This window comes from Myotis lucifugus, unplaced genomic scaffold (assembly GCF_000147115.1).
Source record: "Myotis lucifugus unplaced genomic scaffold, Myoluc2.0 scaffold_21, whole genome shotgun sequence".
NCBI classification, from domain to species: Eukaryota; Metazoa; Chordata; class Mammalia; order Chiroptera; family Vespertilionidae; genus Myotis; species Myotis lucifugus.
Window position 1 is genome coordinate 6,932,520 of NW_005871069.1, and position 20,394 is coordinate 6,952,913.

The following is a 20,394-nucleotide window of genomic DNA, read 5'->3' on the forward strand; positions in this document are numbered from 1 at the left end:
AGAAGGATTGAGAGAAATTTCATTTTCAATGCATTGAAGAACATAGGGATCATGAGATATTCTGGCACAGGAGAAATCAAAAGAAACAGAGGTTCTTCCATTTCCCTTATTATTATGATAAAGGCTTATCAGGTATATTTGATTGCATCCTATATAATAAAAAGTTTAATATCCAAATCATTCAAAACAGCAGAACGCCCAGTCAGCAGGGGTTGGGGCTGGTGAGCAGGTGGCCCCAGGCAGCCAAGGCACATGCCAGTGGGCAGATGGAGGGGACGGCAATCGGGGGGGGGGGGTGGTGGCAATGACCAGCGGTGGCAATCGGACAGGAGAAGGAGGGCGGTGGCAACCAATGGCCGATGCTCTCTCCTGATCGGGCTGCCTGGTCACCTCCCTCAGAGAGAGCAAGCCTAAGCTGTCAGTCAGACATCCCCTGAGGGCTCCGGGACAGCGAGAGGGCACAAGCTGGGCTGAAGGACCCCATCCCCGTCTCCAAGTGCATGAATTTTCATGCACCAGGCCTCTAGTTAGCTTATAAACACCTCACTACCTTACACAGCTCAGTATGATTGTAAATGCCACAATGATTTTGATAACTTTTAACAATTGCAGAAGAATAAAATGCTGGGTTAGAATCATGAATAATTCTCATGACAAATAAATTAAAGCAAGAAAATGGGCAAATTTCAAACAATAGCATATAACTACCTCTAAAGTAATATAGGCTCTTCCCTGGTCAGTATGGCTCAGTGGTTGAGCATCAAACCATGAACCAGGATGTCATGGTTCAATTCTGGTGAGGGTACATGCCCCAGTAGTGGGCTCAATAGTAGGAGGCATGCAGGAGGTAGCCAATCACTCTCCCCCTCTTCCTTCCTCTCTGCAGTCAATATAAATATGTATATTTTTAAAATGAATGGGTAGGAGCTCTGGGTTTTGGAGTTGCCAGACCCAGTTCTGCCATGAAATGTGGCAAATCTGCTCATCTCGGCAGAGTTTAGAGTCAGTAGACTGGAGCTGGTCAGAGAGAAAGCTACAGTTTCATTTTTTGTGTTTTTCTTTATTTGTTTGTTTTAAACCCAGAGCACAGTTTTAAATTGAAGCTTTGGTACAGGAAGGGAGTTGCGGACTCGAGGTGCCTAAAGAGAGGCTGGGGTGGGAAGCATTGTGGGGAGATGTAGAAAAGCAGCAGCCAGGAGTATTTGGTGGTAGGCCCCCAAACCAATAAGGACATTTTTTCCAGAAATGAGCAAGTCACAGGGCAGGAAAAAGAAAAGATCCCGTGCTAGGTGATAGAGTGTGGCTCACCCTCAGGAGCTCTGCATGCCACACCCTGCATTTTGACCTTTGTAAAAGAAACAAAAGCAGAGGCCAAGCCTATGGATTAGAACAGTTACAAGAGCATCTTGCAAGGTAGAGCTGATAAAAACTGCAGGTTTTCAGCTGACACCACTGGTCTCCATACAAATGTTAGGGGCAAAAACAGAATATTGGGGACTAGCTATGGTTATGAAAAATATTAAACATGTTCTGTTAATCATGATTGCCTTGTGTTGGTTAAAGAAACCATTCTGACTTGGCTGGGAGTTGTACGTCCCAGGGGCCAGGTAGTCAACCTTGGAACCATTCTCATTCAGGAACTGCATATTATCATGGAAAGATTAACAGCCTTGTGACCCAGACAGAGTCCCACCCCAGTCTCCTATTTTCCCATGCCCATAATCCCTACTTCCCCATGTAATCTTTGTCTTACCCTTTATAAGCAGCTGGCTCATGGGGGGCTGCAGAGCAAATTTTTGTGGATGACCTGCTGCTCTTCCATACTGCCGGCAGTATTGGAATAAACGCTCACATACGATTCAACCCTCTCTCTGCTTAATTGGCTCAAGTAGTGACAGGCAGCATGGACCCATTGATTGTCTGGTTACTCAAGGATCTCTGTCCAGCCAAGGGCAGAGTAATATTTTAGGCCGTAGCATGGAGTAGCAGCTCTGGGACAGGAAAACACACCTACCACATTCCATGAAAGCTAAACAGCATCTCCCCTGCCTAAAGCCCTTTCAGAAATAGACTTTTGAGTGATTAAGATTGACAGCTGGCTAGCAGGCAAAGGTGGGCAGAGATGGAGCATGGGGAACCAGGGGAATTGCTGACTCAGCCCTGCAAACAAATCTACATTAAGAGGACAGATTGGTCCCTTCCTGCTTGCTGCCAAGACCTGTGGAGACAGGCACAAATGGTGGATATGTAGATCACATGGAGCTTCCAGCAGGTTGCTGAAAGCCAAAGGAGGACAGTTCCTGACATTGGTTAGCATCCCAGTATCTCACAAGAAGATCAGAATTGGTAGATTGAACAGAAGAATAGGATGCAAAGGGAGCTCCCATGGGACACTAAACTCTGCTGAAAACACCACTCCACTCACTTTTATTTCTTTTGTTCTTTTTTTCTCCCCTTTTTTTCCTTTGAAATTTATCTTCATTATCTGTCTGCTTTATGGATTTGTTAGTATTCTAGTCTATTGTTTCACTCATATCTAATTTTCCTATTCCTTTTTCTTACTCAAATTTTTTTTTCATTACTCAAATTTTTTTTTCTCTTTTCTTTTAGTCCAGTTTTCTCATCATTTTTCATTTTCTTATTTTAGATCTATCTGCTTTCTCCTGTATTTTCCTTTTCAATTTTTTTCTTTTCTTTTCATCCTTTATTTTAAACCATTTTCCTTCCTCCATTCTCATAATATTTTATACTTCTTTATTTCAGCTCTGCATCTACATATCCATTCCTCAGTCTTTCTTCTTGTTTTTTTGTTTGTTTCCTCCACATATTTTTTTCCTTTTTTTATTTTCCTATCATTCTCTCTTCCCTGGTGGTTGCTTTTGTTGGTGCTGTAGGGGTCTTTGTATGCTATTGTTTTGCTACTTTTGTTTCATGTTTTGTTGTGCTGTATTTTGTTCTGTTCGATCAGCACCTCAATGACAGGTTGTATAACGTGGGCGGGGATGAGCCACATAGTCAGCCAGCCTGAGAGGAGACTCCATTCAAGAATGGGACAATAGCCGAAACCGGTTTGGCTCAGTGGATAGAGCGTCGGCCTGTGGACTCAAGGGTCCCGGGTTCGATTCCGGTCAAGGGCATGTACCTGGGTTGCGGGCACATCCCCAGTGGGAGATGTGTAGGAGGCAGCTGATTGATGTTTCTCTCTCATCGATGTTTCTAGCTCTCTATCTCTCTCCCCTCCTCTCTGTAAAAAAATCAATAAAATATATTTAAAAAAAAAAAAAAAGAATGGGACAATAACAGTCAAAACCCAACTATAACAGTAGAAGCCAAATAACTCAAGTAAGGGGCTTTCCTAGAGCACCCAGATCTAAGAGACTGCAACATTGGGTCCCACAAAACACCTACTACGTAAGACCACCCAACAAAGTCTGGGAGGCACAGCAGTTTGATTGAACATATAGAAACAAATACAAAGGAACAAAAAAAATGGGGAGACAAAGAAATAATCCCAAAATGAAAGAAAAGGAGGAATCACCAGAAAAGGAACTAAATGATATGGGAGAAGGAATTTGTCAGATAAAGAATTCAGAGTAATGGTAGTAAGAGTGCTCAGGGCCCTAACTGGTTTGGCTCAGTGGATAGAGCATCGGCCTGCGGACTCAAGGGTCCCAGGTTCGATTCTGGTCAAGTGCATGTACCTTGGTTGCTGGCACATCCCCAGTGGGAGTGTGCAGGAGGCAGCTGATCAATGTTTCTCTCTCATCGATGTTTCTAACTCTCTATCCCTCTCCCTTTCTCTCTGTAAAAAAATCAATAAAATATATATATTTTTTAAAAAGAGTGCTCAAACAATTCAGTGAGAACTACAAGCACTTTAATGATAATTATAAGGGGCTTAATGAGAGCTACACAAATATGAAAATATAGCTTAAAACAATAAATAAGAATCAATTAGAAATGAGGGACAACATAACTGAAATAAAGAACAACCTGAAATGATTCAACAGCAAACTAGAAGAAGCTGAGAACTGAACCAGTGAATTAGAAAACAAGGAAGAAAAAAACACCTATTCAAAGAAGCAAATGAAAAAAAATTTAAAAAGTAGGAGGAGAGTCTAAGGGAGCATGGGGCAACATGAATTGTAACAACATTACAGGGTACCAGAAGTAGCAGAATCTGAGAAAGGAACAGAGATCCTGTTTAAAGAAACAATGGCAGAAAATTTCCCTAACCTGTGTAGGAAAAACTCACTCAGGTTCAGGAAACACAGAGTCCCATTCAATATGAACCCAAAAAGGCCCACACTTAGGCACATAATAATTAAAACAGCAAACATTAAAGATAGAGAGAGAGAGAGAGAGAGAGAGAGAGAGAAAGTTACCTACAAGGGAGCTCCCATTAGACTGTCAGCTGACTTAGCAATAGAAACACTTCAGGCCAGAAAAGAATGGCATGAAGTATACAAAGTAATGAAAACCAAGGGACTGAACCCAAGATTACTCTATCCAGCAAGGCTATCTTTCAGAATTGAAGGTGAAATAAAGAGCTTTGCAGGCAAAAGAGGATAAAAGAGATTACTGCCACCATACCTGCATGGCAAAAAATGCTAATGGGACTACTTTAAGAAGAAGAAGAAGAAATAGAAATAGAAGAATAGGGGCATAAAGAATAATAATGGTATTTTTTAAAAAAAGGAATAGGCCCTAGCTGGTTTGGCTCAGTGGATTGAGTGTCAGCCTGTGGACTGAAGGACCCGGGTTTGATTCCAGTCAAGGGAACATGCTCCAGTTACGGGCTTAATCCCCAGTGGGGGGTGTACAGGAGGAAGCCTATCAATGATTCTCTCTCATGATTGATATTTCTATCTCTCTGTGCACTCTCTTCCTCTCTGAAATCAATAAAAATACATATTTTTTTAAAGAATAAGAATGGAGAGAGAGACAAAATGGCGGTGGTATAGACGGACGTGTCCCATGCCTTGTCCCGGAGCAGATAGGGTGAGCAGCTGAAACCAGTAACATCCAGCCCCAATTGGCAGAGGAGATTCAGCTGGGAGACAGTTTGCAGCTGGGAAAGGCAGAGGACTCCAGGAGAAAGGTAAAGTCAAGGCTCTGGGAAGGATAATCGGCCAGACCTCTGAGCCCTGAGGATCACAGGGAATCCACAAGGCACAGGCTTGGGCCGCATCCCTTGGGACGGGCGCAGTGGAAAAAAAGGTACGCAGAACTGCTGGTCGGCAGGGGATTCTAGATCTGGGTCCACAATCAGGAAAGGCTGAGGAGTGCCAGCAGAAGAGCGCGCAGAGGCACAGCCTTTCCCCCCTCCCAGGGGATTCTAGATCTGGATCCACAGTCAGGAAAGGCAGAAGGGTGCCAGCAAGAGAGGAATGCGCAGAGGTGCAGCCTCTCCGGCCTCTGTGGCTTGTGCCTTTCTCCATAGAGCCTAGTTCATAGGACCTTTCGGATACAGACACTTACCCGTGGCTGGAGCGTGGAAGAAGGTGTGGAATTATGGAATCTGGGGGGAGAGGGGGATCCAGGAGTAGTGGCAGCGAGTGTGGTGGTGAGTCATGCCTGAGCCTGGGACTTGGGCAGCCATTTTGCACTGAAGAGATAGCCCCTCCCCTCCAGTATCCAGGCAACTAATACAGCCACACCCAGATTGGTAAAAGGATTAAAAAACAAAAAAACAAAAACCTAAATATTTAGTCCCTGAGAGCACAAAGGGGCTAGACTAGAGACTTTCTGTCCCAGCAATTGGATCCTGAGAAACACTACAGTACAGAAGACTGGGATCTTAAGCCAGCCAACTTCACTTTTTCATTTTTATTTTATTTCTTTTTTATTACTTTGTTATCCCTTTTTTTTGTTTTCCTGTTTTTGTTTGCTTTATTTTCTATTTCTTCTCACATTATTTTTCCATCACTCTATTTTATTTTATTTTTATTTGCTATTTTTATAACATTTTTTAAATCAAATTTTTTGTAAATTTATTATTTTTTTCTTGTTCTCTTTCCTCTTATCCACCCATCCCCTTTCTACTTCCTCTATACTGAACTGAGATCCTCCCCATATTCATCCAACTCTTAACCTTATCTTCTATATATAAGCTCAGCATCTACAGATTCTGCCCCCACCCTCTTTGCTGGGGGTTTGGTGTTCGTATTTTTTTCTCTTTAATTTTATTGTTATTATTTTTTGTTTGTTTGTTTGTTTTGTTTGTTTATGTATTGGTTCTGTGGTGTTTTCCCCATATATATATATATATATATATATATATATATATATATTCTCCTTTTCTTCCTTCTTTTCTCTCTTATCTTTTTCGCTCTATTCAATATCATTTATGCTCTCTTTTCTCACCCCTAATTCTCTTTTCTCAGGTGGTCACTTATAGTAGGGTTTTTGTTGTCGTGAGTACATTCGTGCTTTGGTCCCTTTGTGTTGTGTCTTGTCGAGGTGAATTTTCTCCTGTCTGGCCAGGTGCTAGAGAGTGAGCCTCATAACCAGACACCTGGAGCAGAATCTTCATCCACAAACAGGTCAATAACACCCCAGACCCAACTACAGAGGCAGGAAGAAGGCAGCAGTGAGGGAGAGAGCGTGAGTCAGTGAGGGACCAAAAGAGGAGTGTGTGGTCATGTGGGATGTGTGTGTGTGTGTATATGAGTGAGGCACAGGTAGATCCCGCAGGACCCTCGGGGTCAGGCTAAACGGACTCGCCTAACTAGGCAGCCTCTGCTACCGTGTAAGTAGTTCCAGGAGGCCGGCTCATCCCCAGAAGCCTAGCGTTTATAAGGGGAGAGCTGCTGTAACTGGGAGCCAGGCCTCACCCCCACCCAGGGTGCCCTCAGATAACACCTGGGACTCTACAGACACCCCTGCCAGGGATCTGCTACTTCGGCTGTGGTCCCACGGTCAATGAGTCTCCAGCCACCCTGGGCGCAGGCTCCTGTGAGTTCTGAAGCGAGCTCCCCTATGACCTGACCAACGCCTTAGCCCGGGGCACTGCAACCACGCAAGCAGCAGACACGTGAGCAGCCCACTCCTGTCCAAGGAGCAGCAGCCCCACGAGCAGCTTGCCCATGATTGAGGAGCGGCAGCCCCATGCAGCCCGCCCCCATCCGAGGAGCAGCAACTGTGCAGCCCACACCCTCCTCCTATCTGAAGAGCAGTAGGTGTGCGAGAAACCTGCCCCCATCCAAGGAGCAACAGCTGCACAAGCAGCCTGCCCCCATACGAGGAGCAGCAGCAGTGCTCAGCCCATACCCATACGAGGAACATCGCTGAAAGCATCCCACTCCCATTCAAGGAGCAGTAGCCGCCCGAGCAGTCTCCCCCAGTCCAAGGAGCAGCAGCCACACGAGCAGACCACCCACGTCTGAGGAGCGGTAGCCCTGCGCAGTCCACACTGGTCCGGGGAGCAGCAGACACACGCAGCCTGCACCTGTCCGACGAGCAGCAGCTGGGTGAGTGGCCTGCCCCCATCCGAGGAGCAGCAGACACATGTGCAGCTCGCTCCCACCCAAAGAGAAGCAGCCACACAAGCAGCCCATCCCCCGTCCGAGGAGCAGCAGCCACGTGAGCAGCTCACTCTGGCCCAAGGAGCTGCAGCTGCCCGAGCAGCTCGCCCCTGTCCGAGGAGTAGCAGCCACACGAACAGATAGACTGACCACATCTGAGGAGCGGCAGCCCTGCGCAGCCCACACTGGTCCAAGCAGCAGCAGCCACACTCAGTCTGCACCTGTCCGACGAACAGCAGCTGCGTGAGCATCCCGCCCCCATCTGAGGAGCAGCAGCCGCACGTGCAGCTAACTCCCACCCGAGGAGCAGCAGCCACACAAGCAGCCCATCTCCCATCTGAGGAGCAGCAGCCACACGTGCAGCTCACTCCCGCCTGAGGAGCAGCAGCCACACAAGCAGCCCATTTCCCATCTGAGGAACAGCCCGCACCCGTACGAGGAGCAGTAACCCTGAAAGCAACCTGCCCTTGAAGGTCCAAAAAGCGGCAGCTTCACGAGCAGCCTGCCCCATCTGAGGAACAGCAGCAGCGTGCAGCCAGCCCCGATCCAAGGAGCAGAAGCCACGTGAACAGCCCGCTCCTGTCCAAGGAGCAGCAGCCTCGCTCAGCCCGCCCCCACCTGAAGAGCAGCAGCCTCGTGATCAGCCCACCCCTATCCAAGGAACAGCAGCTGGGAGAGCAGCCTCACCTACCAGCCAGAGGAGACACCACTGCTTCGAACAGCACTTCCCCCAGCTCCCATCGCCGCCCCCCCTTGGGGGTGGGGCAGGCTGGACAAACCCCACCCATGCAGGAATTCATGCACCGGGCTCTAGTTTTGAATAATAATTCTACTTTGAATGCCATCTAAGGTTATGGCCTTGCCCCATCCCCAGGGGTCCACCCTGTTCAGCAAGACAAATGCTGACATTGAGACTTCCTAGGAATGAGCTTTCCTAGCACCGTGGGTCTTCAGACTCCATTATCCAACCAAAACGTTAGTCATCAATGCATCCTTTGGATTGATTTATGACCAAAAGGGGATGTGTGGACGAAAGGGGCCACATGCCAACCTGAAAAGCTCAGGGAAGGCCTGCATGGCAGTCTTGTAAACTCAAAGACCTAGAGTAACCACAAAGGATGGTCTGAAATTAAACTTTAAATAAAAGCAGTTATGGTGGATAGTCACCTCCTAGGCCTGAATCTTCCCTGACAAAGTCAACCTTTACCTTAACTGAGCTTATTGTCTTTTTGCATCTATGATAAGATATCATTGAAAAGTCAGGGTAACGTGTAACTTTCCCTTTTTTCGAACCCCTCAGGGCACAACCAAAGGTCCTGAGCGCCAGGACAGATATCACAAATTCCTTTGTTGTTACTGTTATCATAATTGTTGACTGTTAACTATCCTGTAGCCACCTAAGTAAAAGAAGTATGTGTCTATCATTTTACTCTTTATCCAATCCCAGAGGTTTCCCCTCTTTCTTTCTCCCGCCTCTCTAATCTATCACCAATGGATTTCATGTAACCCACCTGCATCTCCTCCTTTGATTGCAATGTATAAAAAAATGAAAAACTGCCATTCTCTGGAGCATTATCCCAATTCGTTGTGATTCTGCTTCCTGGCAATTATCAACAGTTTGACTCAAATAAGCACACAAAAATTCTTTACAGGTTTGAATGTGTTAATGTAGTACAAATAGAGGAAGGAAAGCCTTTTCAATAAATAGTGCTGCAACAATTGGACATACATAGGCAAGAACTAAATATAAAAAATTAACCTTAATCTAAGTATCACACCTTATACAAAATTAGCTCAAATTGTACCACAAACTTAAGTATGAAATGCAAAAGCATAAAACTTTAAGGAAAAAAAAAAGAGAAAATCTTTATAATCTAGAGTTATGCAGATAATTCTTATAACTTGAAACCAAAAGCATGATTCACAAAAGGAAAACCTGATTAACTAGACTTCATTAAAATTAAAAACTCTGGAAGAGAACCTGTCAAGAGAATGAAAACACAGCTACAAAAAAAGGAAAATATTTTCAAATCATATATGTAACAACACTAGTATCTAAAATATATAAAGACTTAAAACTCAAGAACAGAAAACAAACACTCCAATTAGGGATGGACAAAAGACATGAATAGACATTTCATTTGAAGAAGGGGATATACAAATTGGAAGCAAACACATGAAAAGATATGTTTAGCCATTAGGGAGATGCAAATTAAAATTCCAATGAGAAAACAATATACACCTATCAAGAATGGTAAAAATAAAAAATCATGACAACATTAATGCTAGACATGGACTAACTAGGACACTCACAGACTGCTGATGAGAATGTAAAATGATGCAATCATTCTGAAAATTTGGCAGTTTCTTTAAAAATTAAACATGCAGTTGACATACAACAATTGTATTCTTGGGCATTTATCCCCCCCAAATAAAAACTTTTTATACAAAAACCTGTAATGAATACAGCATTTGTAACAGAAAAAAACAACAAGGTTTTCTTTAACCAACGAGTAATTAAACAAAATGTAGTACATTTGTATCATGGAATACTACTCATCGATAAAAAAGAATGAAGTAATGATCCATGCTACCAACTTAATGAATATCCAGAGAATTATCCTAAGTAGAAAAACTGTCAATCACAAAAGGTTACATACTGTACAATCCTATGTAATAAAAGGTAAACATGTAAATTGACCATCCCTCCACTACGCTCACCAGCCAATCAGGAGTGAGTATGCAAATTAACCCAACAAAGATGGTGGGTTAATTTGCATACATAGGAGCTGGGCAGAGAGCAGAGCGGGAGAGCCGGCAGAGAGTGGAGCAGCTTGGGGAACTTGGCTCCCCAAGCTGCCAGACGGAGAGCAGAGAGGGAGAGCTGGCAGCTTGGAGGACTTGGCAGAGTGGGAAGCCATGGGACGGAGACAGAGCAGGAAGGGAAAACCAAGAGCGCAGGGAGCACCAGGAATTCTGCTAATAGTAGTTCTGGTGGCAGCCCCAGGACCTGAAGCGGAAGCCCAGAGAATGGGGAGCACCAGGAATGCTGGGAATTGTAGTTCTGGTGGCAGACGGATCTTCTAGACCAGTGGTTCTCAATCTGTGGGTCGCGACCCCTTTGGGAATCGAACGACCCTTTCACAGGGGTCGCCTAAGAGCATTGGAAAACAGATATATAATTACATATTGTTTTTGTGATTAATCACTATGCTTTAATTATGTTCAATTTGTAACAATGAAATTGGGGGTCATCATAACATGAGGAACTGTATTAAAGGGTCATGGCATTAGGAAGGTTGAGAACCACTGTCTAGACCAGGGGTGGGCAAACTTTTTGACTTGAGGGCCACAATGGTTTCTTAAACTGGACCGGAGGGCCGGAACAAAAGCATGGATGGAGTGTTTGTGTGAACTAATATAAATTCAAAGTAAACATCATTACATAAAAGGGTACAGTCTTTTTTTTTTTTTTTTTTTAGTTTTATTCATTTCAAACGGGCCGTATCCGGCCCGCGGGCCGTAGTTTGCCCACGGCTGGTCTAGACACTAGAGCAAAGTGAGCCTGGAGCAAGTTACTGTTGCAGTGGGGGATGGAAGGAAAGCAAAGGTGAGAGACATAAGTAAAATCAGAGTGTCTAAGATAAATTAAAGGGAAGATATCCTAAAACTTCCAGGAAATCTCCACCAATGGAGCAAAGAAAAAAAAATGCCTCTATTATTCTGTGAGCAACAAACCAAACTGGGTTGGAGGTTTCAGACAATTCGCTCATTTGATTGCAAAGACAGACAGAAACTCCCGGATTGGAGAGGGCTCCCTTGAAGGCTCCCAGATTGGAGAGGGTGCAGGTCGGGCTGAGGGACCCACCTCCAGTGCACGAATCTTCGTGCACCTGGCCCATAGTTCTATTAATAAAACATTCTTGAGATGACAAAATTCAAGAAATGAAAAAATGGAAGGAGTGGCTGCAGGGGTTAAAACAGGGGTATGGAGGGAGGAGTGTAGGTATGGCTATAAAAAGGCAGACATGCAAACTTCTGTTTTCTATATCAGGATCTAAGCAGCTTGGAAGGTGTCACTCCATTCTAACAATAAGTAAGAAGCTGAACAAACTGAAAAACTGACAACCTTTCTTATATCCAACCAAGAAGCAAGATCACAAGGCAAACCATTATTTCAAAATTTGGAAAGACAAAAAGGCAAATACACAGGTATATAATTATATATTACATACATGTACTTAACTGGACTTAATTAAAATTAAAAAGCTGAAACCTCTGCAGAAACTGGTACCAGGTTAGGGAAATCTGAACTACACCTGAAAATTTCTGGAGACCTGATGTGAACAAGGCTGAAAGTAACAAATGCTTGTTGGTGCCAGTCATAGAGGAGTTGCCACACTGTGCTAGCTGTAGCTCAATAGCTTCTGACAGTGAAGACGGCAGAAAAATCCCCTCACCCCTCACATAGAGGGAGAGAAAAAATAGCTATTTTGAAATATGTCACAACAATTGGTTCTTCTTAACAAGTTTCATCATCAAGAGAAATATTTCATCAGAGCCTAATCTACTGAAATTTTATCAGCCTAAAACAGGTAAGGGAAGGGAAATACCAAATTGCAGCCTGCTCTAGCTTTCCACCTGAGAGAAGGGAAATACACAACTCCTGTTAACAGTAGCAATCCTGCCACATATCAAGGAGAGAAAAACTGGGAAATACTTGTCAAGCTCACCCCAGGAAGAGAAATTAACTAAAAGACTGAGCCTTAATCATACAAGTAAAGGACACTTGTTCTTCCCACAGATCCTACCATAAAATTATTAAAGCAGTTTTTTTCACATTGTGCATCATATCTAGGTAAAAAAAAAAAATTACAGGGAATATTAAAAGGTCAAACAAACAAAACCCCCACATTGTGAAAAGAAAGAGCAAGCATCAGAATCAGACTGAAATATGATAAGAAAACTGGAATAATCAGACTGGGGATTTAAAATAACTATGACTGGAACCAAGATGGAGGCAAAAGTAAACACCTGTACTCACTGCCTCCCACAACCATATCACAAATATAACTAAAATACAGAACAACCATCATTCAGAACTGCCTGAAATCTGGCTGAATGGAAGTCCTACAACTAGAGAAATAAAGAAGAAAACATTGAGAATGTAGGATGTGTGGAATAGGCTTATCCAACACCCACGTGTGGCATGTTTTTAATTGGGAGGAATATCGCGGCTATAGAGGCCTCCGGTGAAGAGCAAGGGGACACAGCCCCACAACAGACCCCTAGCCCAGGGTTCCAGAGCTGGGAAGAGAAGCCCCCATAACTTAGGGCTATAAAAACCAGTGGGGATTGTGGTTGAGTGACATGGAGGCTGCTGGAAACCCAGGCAGTCCCTCTTAAAGGGCCTGCACAGACTTACTCAGACTCAACCCCGCTGAGCTTCACTGCTGAGGCAGCAGCTTTGGGGGATCCAGCAACATATAGGAAGGAATGGGATTATCTGGCATTGGGGCAGGAAATCAGGGGTGGCTTTTTCCCAGACAGAGGTGCTCACAGGGGTCATTGTTCCTCTACTGGACCTCCCCCATCACAGAGCTGACTGGCAACCTTATCTGAGTTTCCATTGCTTTGGCTCACACTGTTCACTCCACCATGGGGATTCCCTGAGATCCCTTCCCATCCAACTTGCAGCCCCATCTATGATTTTTGCAGCGGCCTTTCCATATGAATGACCTGCCACAAGCAGCAGTTGGTGTCAGCATGCCACATACCTATCAATAAGAGGCCCCAGACCTGCACTAGCACCAGGCTGCCTTGTTTCATAGCTGGGCCTCACCTGGGCACTTCCAAGTACAATATAAATAGCAGTCATCTGAAGATTGCTTAGTAGCTCCTGCCGGGTGGCCCCAGGCAGTGGCTGACTTTGAACCTCCCAGGAGGCCCAGAGCCAGTGCATGTGGTGAACAGCTTCAGACTCTACACATCCACAAGTGATACAATCAAGGGGCAGTCTCAGTAAATACCAAAGCCCCACTAAAGCAAGTCCTACTCCATAGAGGTGTTGTTGCAGATGGTCTTCACAGCCGATTGGCCTGGGGGGTCAATTCTTCCCAGTGATGCCAACAGCAATCAAAGCTCAACTATAACAAGACTGTGCACACAGCCCACACAGGGATGCACCTAGAGTGCACAGCTCAGGTGACTGGGGAGGATGAGCCACTGGGTCATACAGGCCACTCTACCAACTCCAGCAGACATAGCAGTCTACTTAAGATATAGAAACAAACACAGGTAAGCAGACAAAATGTGGAGACAAAGAAATATGCCACAAATGAAAGAATTTTTAAAAATCTCCAGAAAAAAAACCTAAATGAAGTGGAAGCAAGCAAACTACTACATTCAGAGTTCAAAACAATGGTTATAAGGTTACAGAAGGATCTTAATGAAAGCTTCAAGGAACTTAGTGAGGTTTTCAAGGATCTTAGTGAGAATTTCAAGGATCTTAGTAAGAATTTTAAGGACATCAGTGAGAACATCAACGACATGAAAAAGGACCAGTCAGAAATTAAGCATACACTAACTGAAATAAAGAATAATTTACAGGGCATCTACAGATTAGAGGATTCTGAGAATCAAATCAATGATTTGGAATATGAGGAACCAAAAAACACCCAATCAGAAGAGCAAAAACAAAAAAGAATAAAAAATATGAACGTACTGTTAGGAGCCTCTGGGACAACTTCAAGCATACCAACATTTGCATTATGTGGGTGCCAGAAGGAGATGAAAGAGAGCAAGATATTGAAAACCTATTTGAGGAAATAATGACAAAAAACCTCCCTACCTGGTGTAAAAAATAGATTTACAAGTCCAGGAAGCACCGAGAGTCCCAAACAAGAGGAATCCAAAGAGGTCCACACCAAGACACATCATAATTAAAATGCCAAGGGCTAAAGATAAAGAGAGAATCTTAAAAGTAGGAGGAGAAAAGCAGTTAGTTACCTACAAGGGAGTGCCCATATGACTATCAGCTGATTTATCACCAGAAACTTTGCAGGCCAGAAGGGAGTGGTAAGAAATATTCAAAGTGGTGAATAGCAAGGATCTATAACCAGGTTTATTCTACCCAACAAAGCTATCATTCAGAATTGAAGGTCAGTCAGATAAAGAGCTTCACAGACAAGAAAAATCTGAAGGAGTTCATCACCACCAAACCAGTATTACATGGAATATTGAAGGGTATTCTTGAAGGAGGAGGAGGAGGAGGAGAAAAAGGAGGAGGAGGAGGAGAGAGGAGGGGGAGGAGAAAGAGGGAAAGGAGGGGGAGGAGGAAGATAAAGAAGAAATAGAAGAAGGAAAGAAGAGGAGGAGGAAGAAGAAAATATATGGAGACCACCAAGATGGCGGCATAGGTAAACACCGGAGACTGCTGCCGTAAACAACCACTTCAAAAATACAACTAAAAGACGGAACGGACATCACCCAGAACCACAGGAAGGCTGGCTGAGGAGAGACTCTTCAACTAGAAGAAAAGACAACAGCATACCAAGGCTCAGAGGAGGCACAGTGTGGAAAATTTAAAGGTTCGGAGGTGCGCGTGCAAAGCGGGCTGGTGGCTGAGGGCGCGGTTGTCGTTTTCAATCAGGAGGGAGTCTCAGACTCTGAGCTCCAGATCCGGGCGAGTCTCTAGGGACTCAGACTCAAACGGGAGAAGCGGGATTGTCTGGCATCAGTTGGAACGTGAGGGCAGCTTTCTCTCCGAGGTTTGCAGCAGTTGCTGGGGTTCTGAGAAGCAGAGCCTCTGGGAACGGGACTGAGAGCAGCCATAACTGCTCCCTCCGCCCGCCCTGTTGATCCCGTGTGACCCGCCCCGCCCAAGCCCTGCACAGAGCAATTTGCCGGATCACCTCAGGCAAAGGCTAGATTAGCACCTCCCCAGAGGACAGAAGTTTTCCCACAGCTGATTCTCACAGCCAGTTGGCCTGGTGGTCAAATCCCTCTAGTATTAACTACAACAATCAAGGCTTAACTAGAACAAGACTGCGCACAAAGACCACAAGGGGGTGCACCAAGAAAGCATAAAAAATGCGGAGACAAAAAAACATGACAGAAATGGAGGATATAGAGCTAAAAAACGCAATTTTGAGGGCTTGCAATAAACTTGAGGAGAGCCTCACGAAAACTAATGAGACCCTCGATGCTATGATAAAGAACCAACTAGAAATTAAGCATACACTGACTGAAATAAAGAATATTATACCCAATAGCAGACCAGAGGAGCGCAAGAATCAAGCCAAAGATTTGAAATGCGAAGAAGCAAAAAACACCCAACCGGAAAAGCAAAATGAAAAAAGAATCCGAAAATACAAAGATAGTGTAAGGAGCCTCTGGAACAGCTTCAAGTGCACTAATATCAGAATTATAGGGGTGCCAGAAGATGAGAGACAGCAAGATATTGAAAACCTATTTGAAGAAATAATGGCAGAAAACTTCCCCCACCTGGTGAAAGAAATGGACTTACAGGTCCAAGAAGCGCAGAGAACCCCAAACAAAAGGAATCCAAAGAGGACCACACCAAGACACATCATCATTAAAATGCCAAGAGCAAAAGACAAAGAGAGAATCTTAAAAGCAGCAAGAGAAAGAGACTCAATTACCTACAAGGGAATACCCATACGACTGTCAGCTGATTTCTCAACAGAAACTTTGCAGGCCAGAAGGGAATGGCAAGAAATATTCAAAGTGATGAATACCAAGAACCTACAACCAAGATTACTTTATCCAGCAAAGCTATCATTCAGAATTGAAGGTCAGATAAAGAGCTTCACAGATAAGGAAAAGCTAAAGGAGTTCATCACCACTAAACCAGTATTATACAAAATGCTGAAAGGTATCCTTTAAGAAGAGGAAGAAGAAAAAGGTAAAGATACAAATTGTGAACAACAAACATGCATCTATCAACAAGTGAATCTAAGAATCAAGTGAATAAATAATCTGATGTACAGAATGAACTGGTGATTATAATGAATCAGGGACATAGAAAGGGAATGGACTGACTATTCTTGGGGGGGAAAGGGGAATGGGAGATGCGGGAAGAGACTGGACAAAAATCGTGCACCTATGGATGAGGACAGTGGGTGGGGAGTGAGGGCGGAGGGTGGGGCGGGAACTGGGAGGAGGGGAGTTATGGGGGGGAAAAAAAAGAGGAACAAATGTAATCTGAACAATAAAGATTTAATTAAAAAAAAAGAAAATATATGAACAATAAAATGGCAATAAATACATATCTATCAATTGAATCTAAAAATCAAAATAAATGAACAAAGAATCAAATAAACTGATGAATCAAATAGAACCAGAGGCATGGAAACATGGAACAGACTGACAAATTTCAGAGGAAAGATGGTGGTGGGAAAAGATTAACCAAGAACTTATTTGAATATATGCATTACCTATGGACATAGACAATAGGGTGGTGAAGGAACTGAGTAGAGGGGATAAAGGGGCAGGGGGGGGGGAATGGGGACATCTTTAATACTCAACAATAAAGATTTTTAAAAAATAAAAATAAAAAATAACTATGACCAATATGAAAAGAGCATTAATAAAAAAGTAGGCAACATACAAGAGCAGATGGAAATTATAAAACAGATTTTAATAAATCCCAGTGTCCTGACCAGGGTGGATCAGTGGATAGAGCATCAGCCCATGTGCTGAATTCATGGGTTTAATTCAAGGTCAAGGGCACAAATTTGGGTTGCAGGTTCGATTCCCAGCCATGGTCAGGGTGCATGCAGGAGGCAACCAATCAATGTGTCTCTCTCACATTGATGTTTCTCTCTCTCTACTCTGACTCTATCCCCTTCCCTCCCTCCCTCCTTTCCACTATCTCTAAAAAGCAAGATCAAAAGTAGCGTAAATAAAGAATGCCTATGAAGGCTCCTGGACTGGGTGGCTCAGTGGGTTGGGGTGTCATTCCGTACACCAAAAGGTTGCAGGTTGGATTCCCATTCAGGCCACATACATAGGTTTCAGGTTTGATCCCCAGTCGGGTCATGTATGGGAGGCAACTGATTGATGTTTCTTTCACATATCAATACTAGAGGCCCAGTGCACAAAATTCGTGCACAGGGGGAAGGAGGATCCCTCAGCCCAGCCTGCACCCTCTCCAATCTGGGACACCCCTCTCACAATCCAGGACTGCTGGTACCCAACAGCTCGCCTGCCTGCCTGATTGCCCCTAACCACTCCCCTGCCAGCATGATCACCCCCTAACCACTCCCCTGCCAGCCTAGTCACCCCCAACTGCCCTCCCCTACAGGCCTGGTCCCTCCCAACTGCCCTCCCCTGCTGGACTGATCGCCCACAACTGCCCTCCCCTGCTGGCCATCTTGTGTCCACATGGGGGCGGCCATCTTGTGTGTTGGAGTGATGGTCAATTTGCATATTACCTCTTTATTAGATAGGATTGTTCTCTCTCTGTCCCTTCCTCTTTCTCTAATGTCAATTGGAAAATTTTTTTCAAAGAATGCCTAGCTTGAACATTTCTCTATAGAAACTTCAAAAACTAAAAAAGCAAACGGAAAAAATTAGACTGAAAAAAAAAAAATCCAAAAATTATGAAACAATTACAAAAGGTGTAGTTAACGTATTATGGGAATGCCAGAAGGAAAAGAGAAAAATAGAAGAAATATTTGAAGCAATAATGATTGAGAATTTCTACCAAATTAATATTAGAAATAAAACCACAGAACCAGGAAGCTCAGAGAATGCCAAGTAGAATATTAAAAACAATGACAACAAAAAAACCTACACCAAGGCATATCATAGTCAAACTAAAAAAAAATAAAAGATAAAGAAAAAAATCCTAGCCTGCCTGGCATGGCTCAGTGTTAGAGCGTAAACCTATGAACCAAAAGGTCATGGTTTGATTCCCAGTCAGATCATATGCCTACATTGGGGGCTTGCTCCCCAGTGTGGGGCATGCAGGAAGCAAACAATCAATGATTTTCTCTCATCATTGATGTGTATGTGTGTGTGTGTGTTTGTGTATATATATATATATATATATATATATATATATATATGTCTTCCCCTTCCTTTCTGAAAGCAATAAATATAAATTAAAAAAGAAAAAGAAAAAAATCCTAGGAAGACCCTGGCTGATGTGGTTCAATGGACAGAGTGTCAGCCCATACACCATGTGGTTGTGGGCTCAATTCCCGATTAAGACCACATACTAGGGTTGCAGGTTTGATCCACAGCCCTGATAGGGGCACGTGTGGGAGGCAACCAATAGATGTGTCTCTCTCACATTGATCTTTCTCTCTTTCACTCTCCCTCTCACCCTCTCTCTCATTCCCTCCCTCCCTGCCTTGCACTCTCTTAAAATCAATGGACAAAATATGCTCGGGTAAGAATTAACAAACAACAACAACAGCAGCAATGCCCTGGCTGGTGTGGCTCACTTGGTTGGAACATCATCCTATACACCAAAAGGTGGTAGGTTAAATTCCTAGTCAGGGCACATACCCAGGTTTTGGGTTACATTCTCAGTCAGGGCATGTGCAGGAGACAACGAATCGATGTTTCTCTTTCACACTGATGTTTGTTTCCCTCTCTCTTTTCTTCCTCCCCTTCTCTCTCTCTCTCTCTAAAAAAAGTTTTTAAATCAATAAACAAATTTTTAATTAAAATCTCTCTATATAAAAGCAACCGAACAACCAAATGACCAGTCGACTGGTCAATATGATCCCCACTGACCACCAGGGGGCAGATGCTCAATGCAGGAGATGCCCCCCTGGTGGTCAGTATGCTCCCACAGGCAACCTCCCGCGATCCTTCCCCTGGCTGGCCAACCTCCTCCCACGGTCCCTTCCCCAGCCAGCCGCTCCCCCCATCGGCCCCAATTAGGGGGGGCCAGCCGGACAACCTCCCGTGGTCCCTCTCCCTGGCCGGCCAACCTCCCCCATTCCCTTCCACCAGCTGGCCAATCCCCCACAAATTGACCGCCAGGCTGAGGGACCCCACCCATGCACAAATTCATGCACCGGGCCTCTAGTGAAATATAACATTAAATAACAACAGCAACAACGTATTCAGTTATGTATGTGTACACACACACACACACACACACACACACACACACATATGCATGCATATAGATAAGTAAAATAAATGACAGCAATGATATAATGGAATCAGCACAGGAGGAAGGAATTCCAAATATTTTGTTATTATAAAGTACTCACACTATATATAAAGCTGTATATTGTAATTTGTAAGTGGACTCAGTTTAGTTATAAATTTAGATTGAAAACTCTAGGGTAGCCACTAAAAAAGTTAATAAAAAAAAAAAGAAGCACAGTTGATATGTAGACAAAGGAATAAAGTACAGTCATATGAAATGTGCAATTAAAACTATAAAAGGCAGAAAAGAGTGGAAGAAAAAAACAAGACAAAGAAAAATGTCAATGAATAAAAGACAGTAACAACTATGACACATAACATCAATATCAATAATCACTTTAAATAACAAAAGTCAAAATATACCAATTAAAAGACTGTAAAAGTGAATCAAAATACAAGACCAAACTATACTTTGTCTACAAGAAACCTACTTCAAATACGAAAACACAAACAGATTGAAAATCCTATATAATAAAGAGGTAATTGCAAATTGACTGACCATCATGCCTTCACAAGATGGCTGCCTACAACCAGGCCGGCAGGGGGGTTAGTGAGGGATGACCAAACGACTGAACAAGCAGGCTGTGTGGGGCGACCAGGCCAGCAGGGGGGTTAGTGTACGGCAACCAGGGCTGGCAGGGGGGGTGAGGGACGACCAAACGACTGAACAGCA

At 43.9% G+C, this 20,394-nt stretch overlaps 1 protein-coding gene across 1 annotated transcript in view; it reads right to left on the reverse strand.

The window, feature by feature from the left end:
- Positions 1 to 20,394, reverse strand: part of CCDC138 (coiled-coil domain containing 138) — a 204,581-nt gene that overhangs the window by 77,829 nt on the left and 106,358 nt on the right. The window contains exon 12 of the mRNA XM_023751377.1: positions 1,577 to 1,640. Within this exon, the coding sequence (XP_023607145.1) occupies positions 1,577 to 1,640 (64 nt within the window). The remainder of the gene's footprint in view (positions 1 to 1,576; positions 1,641 to 20,394) is intronic.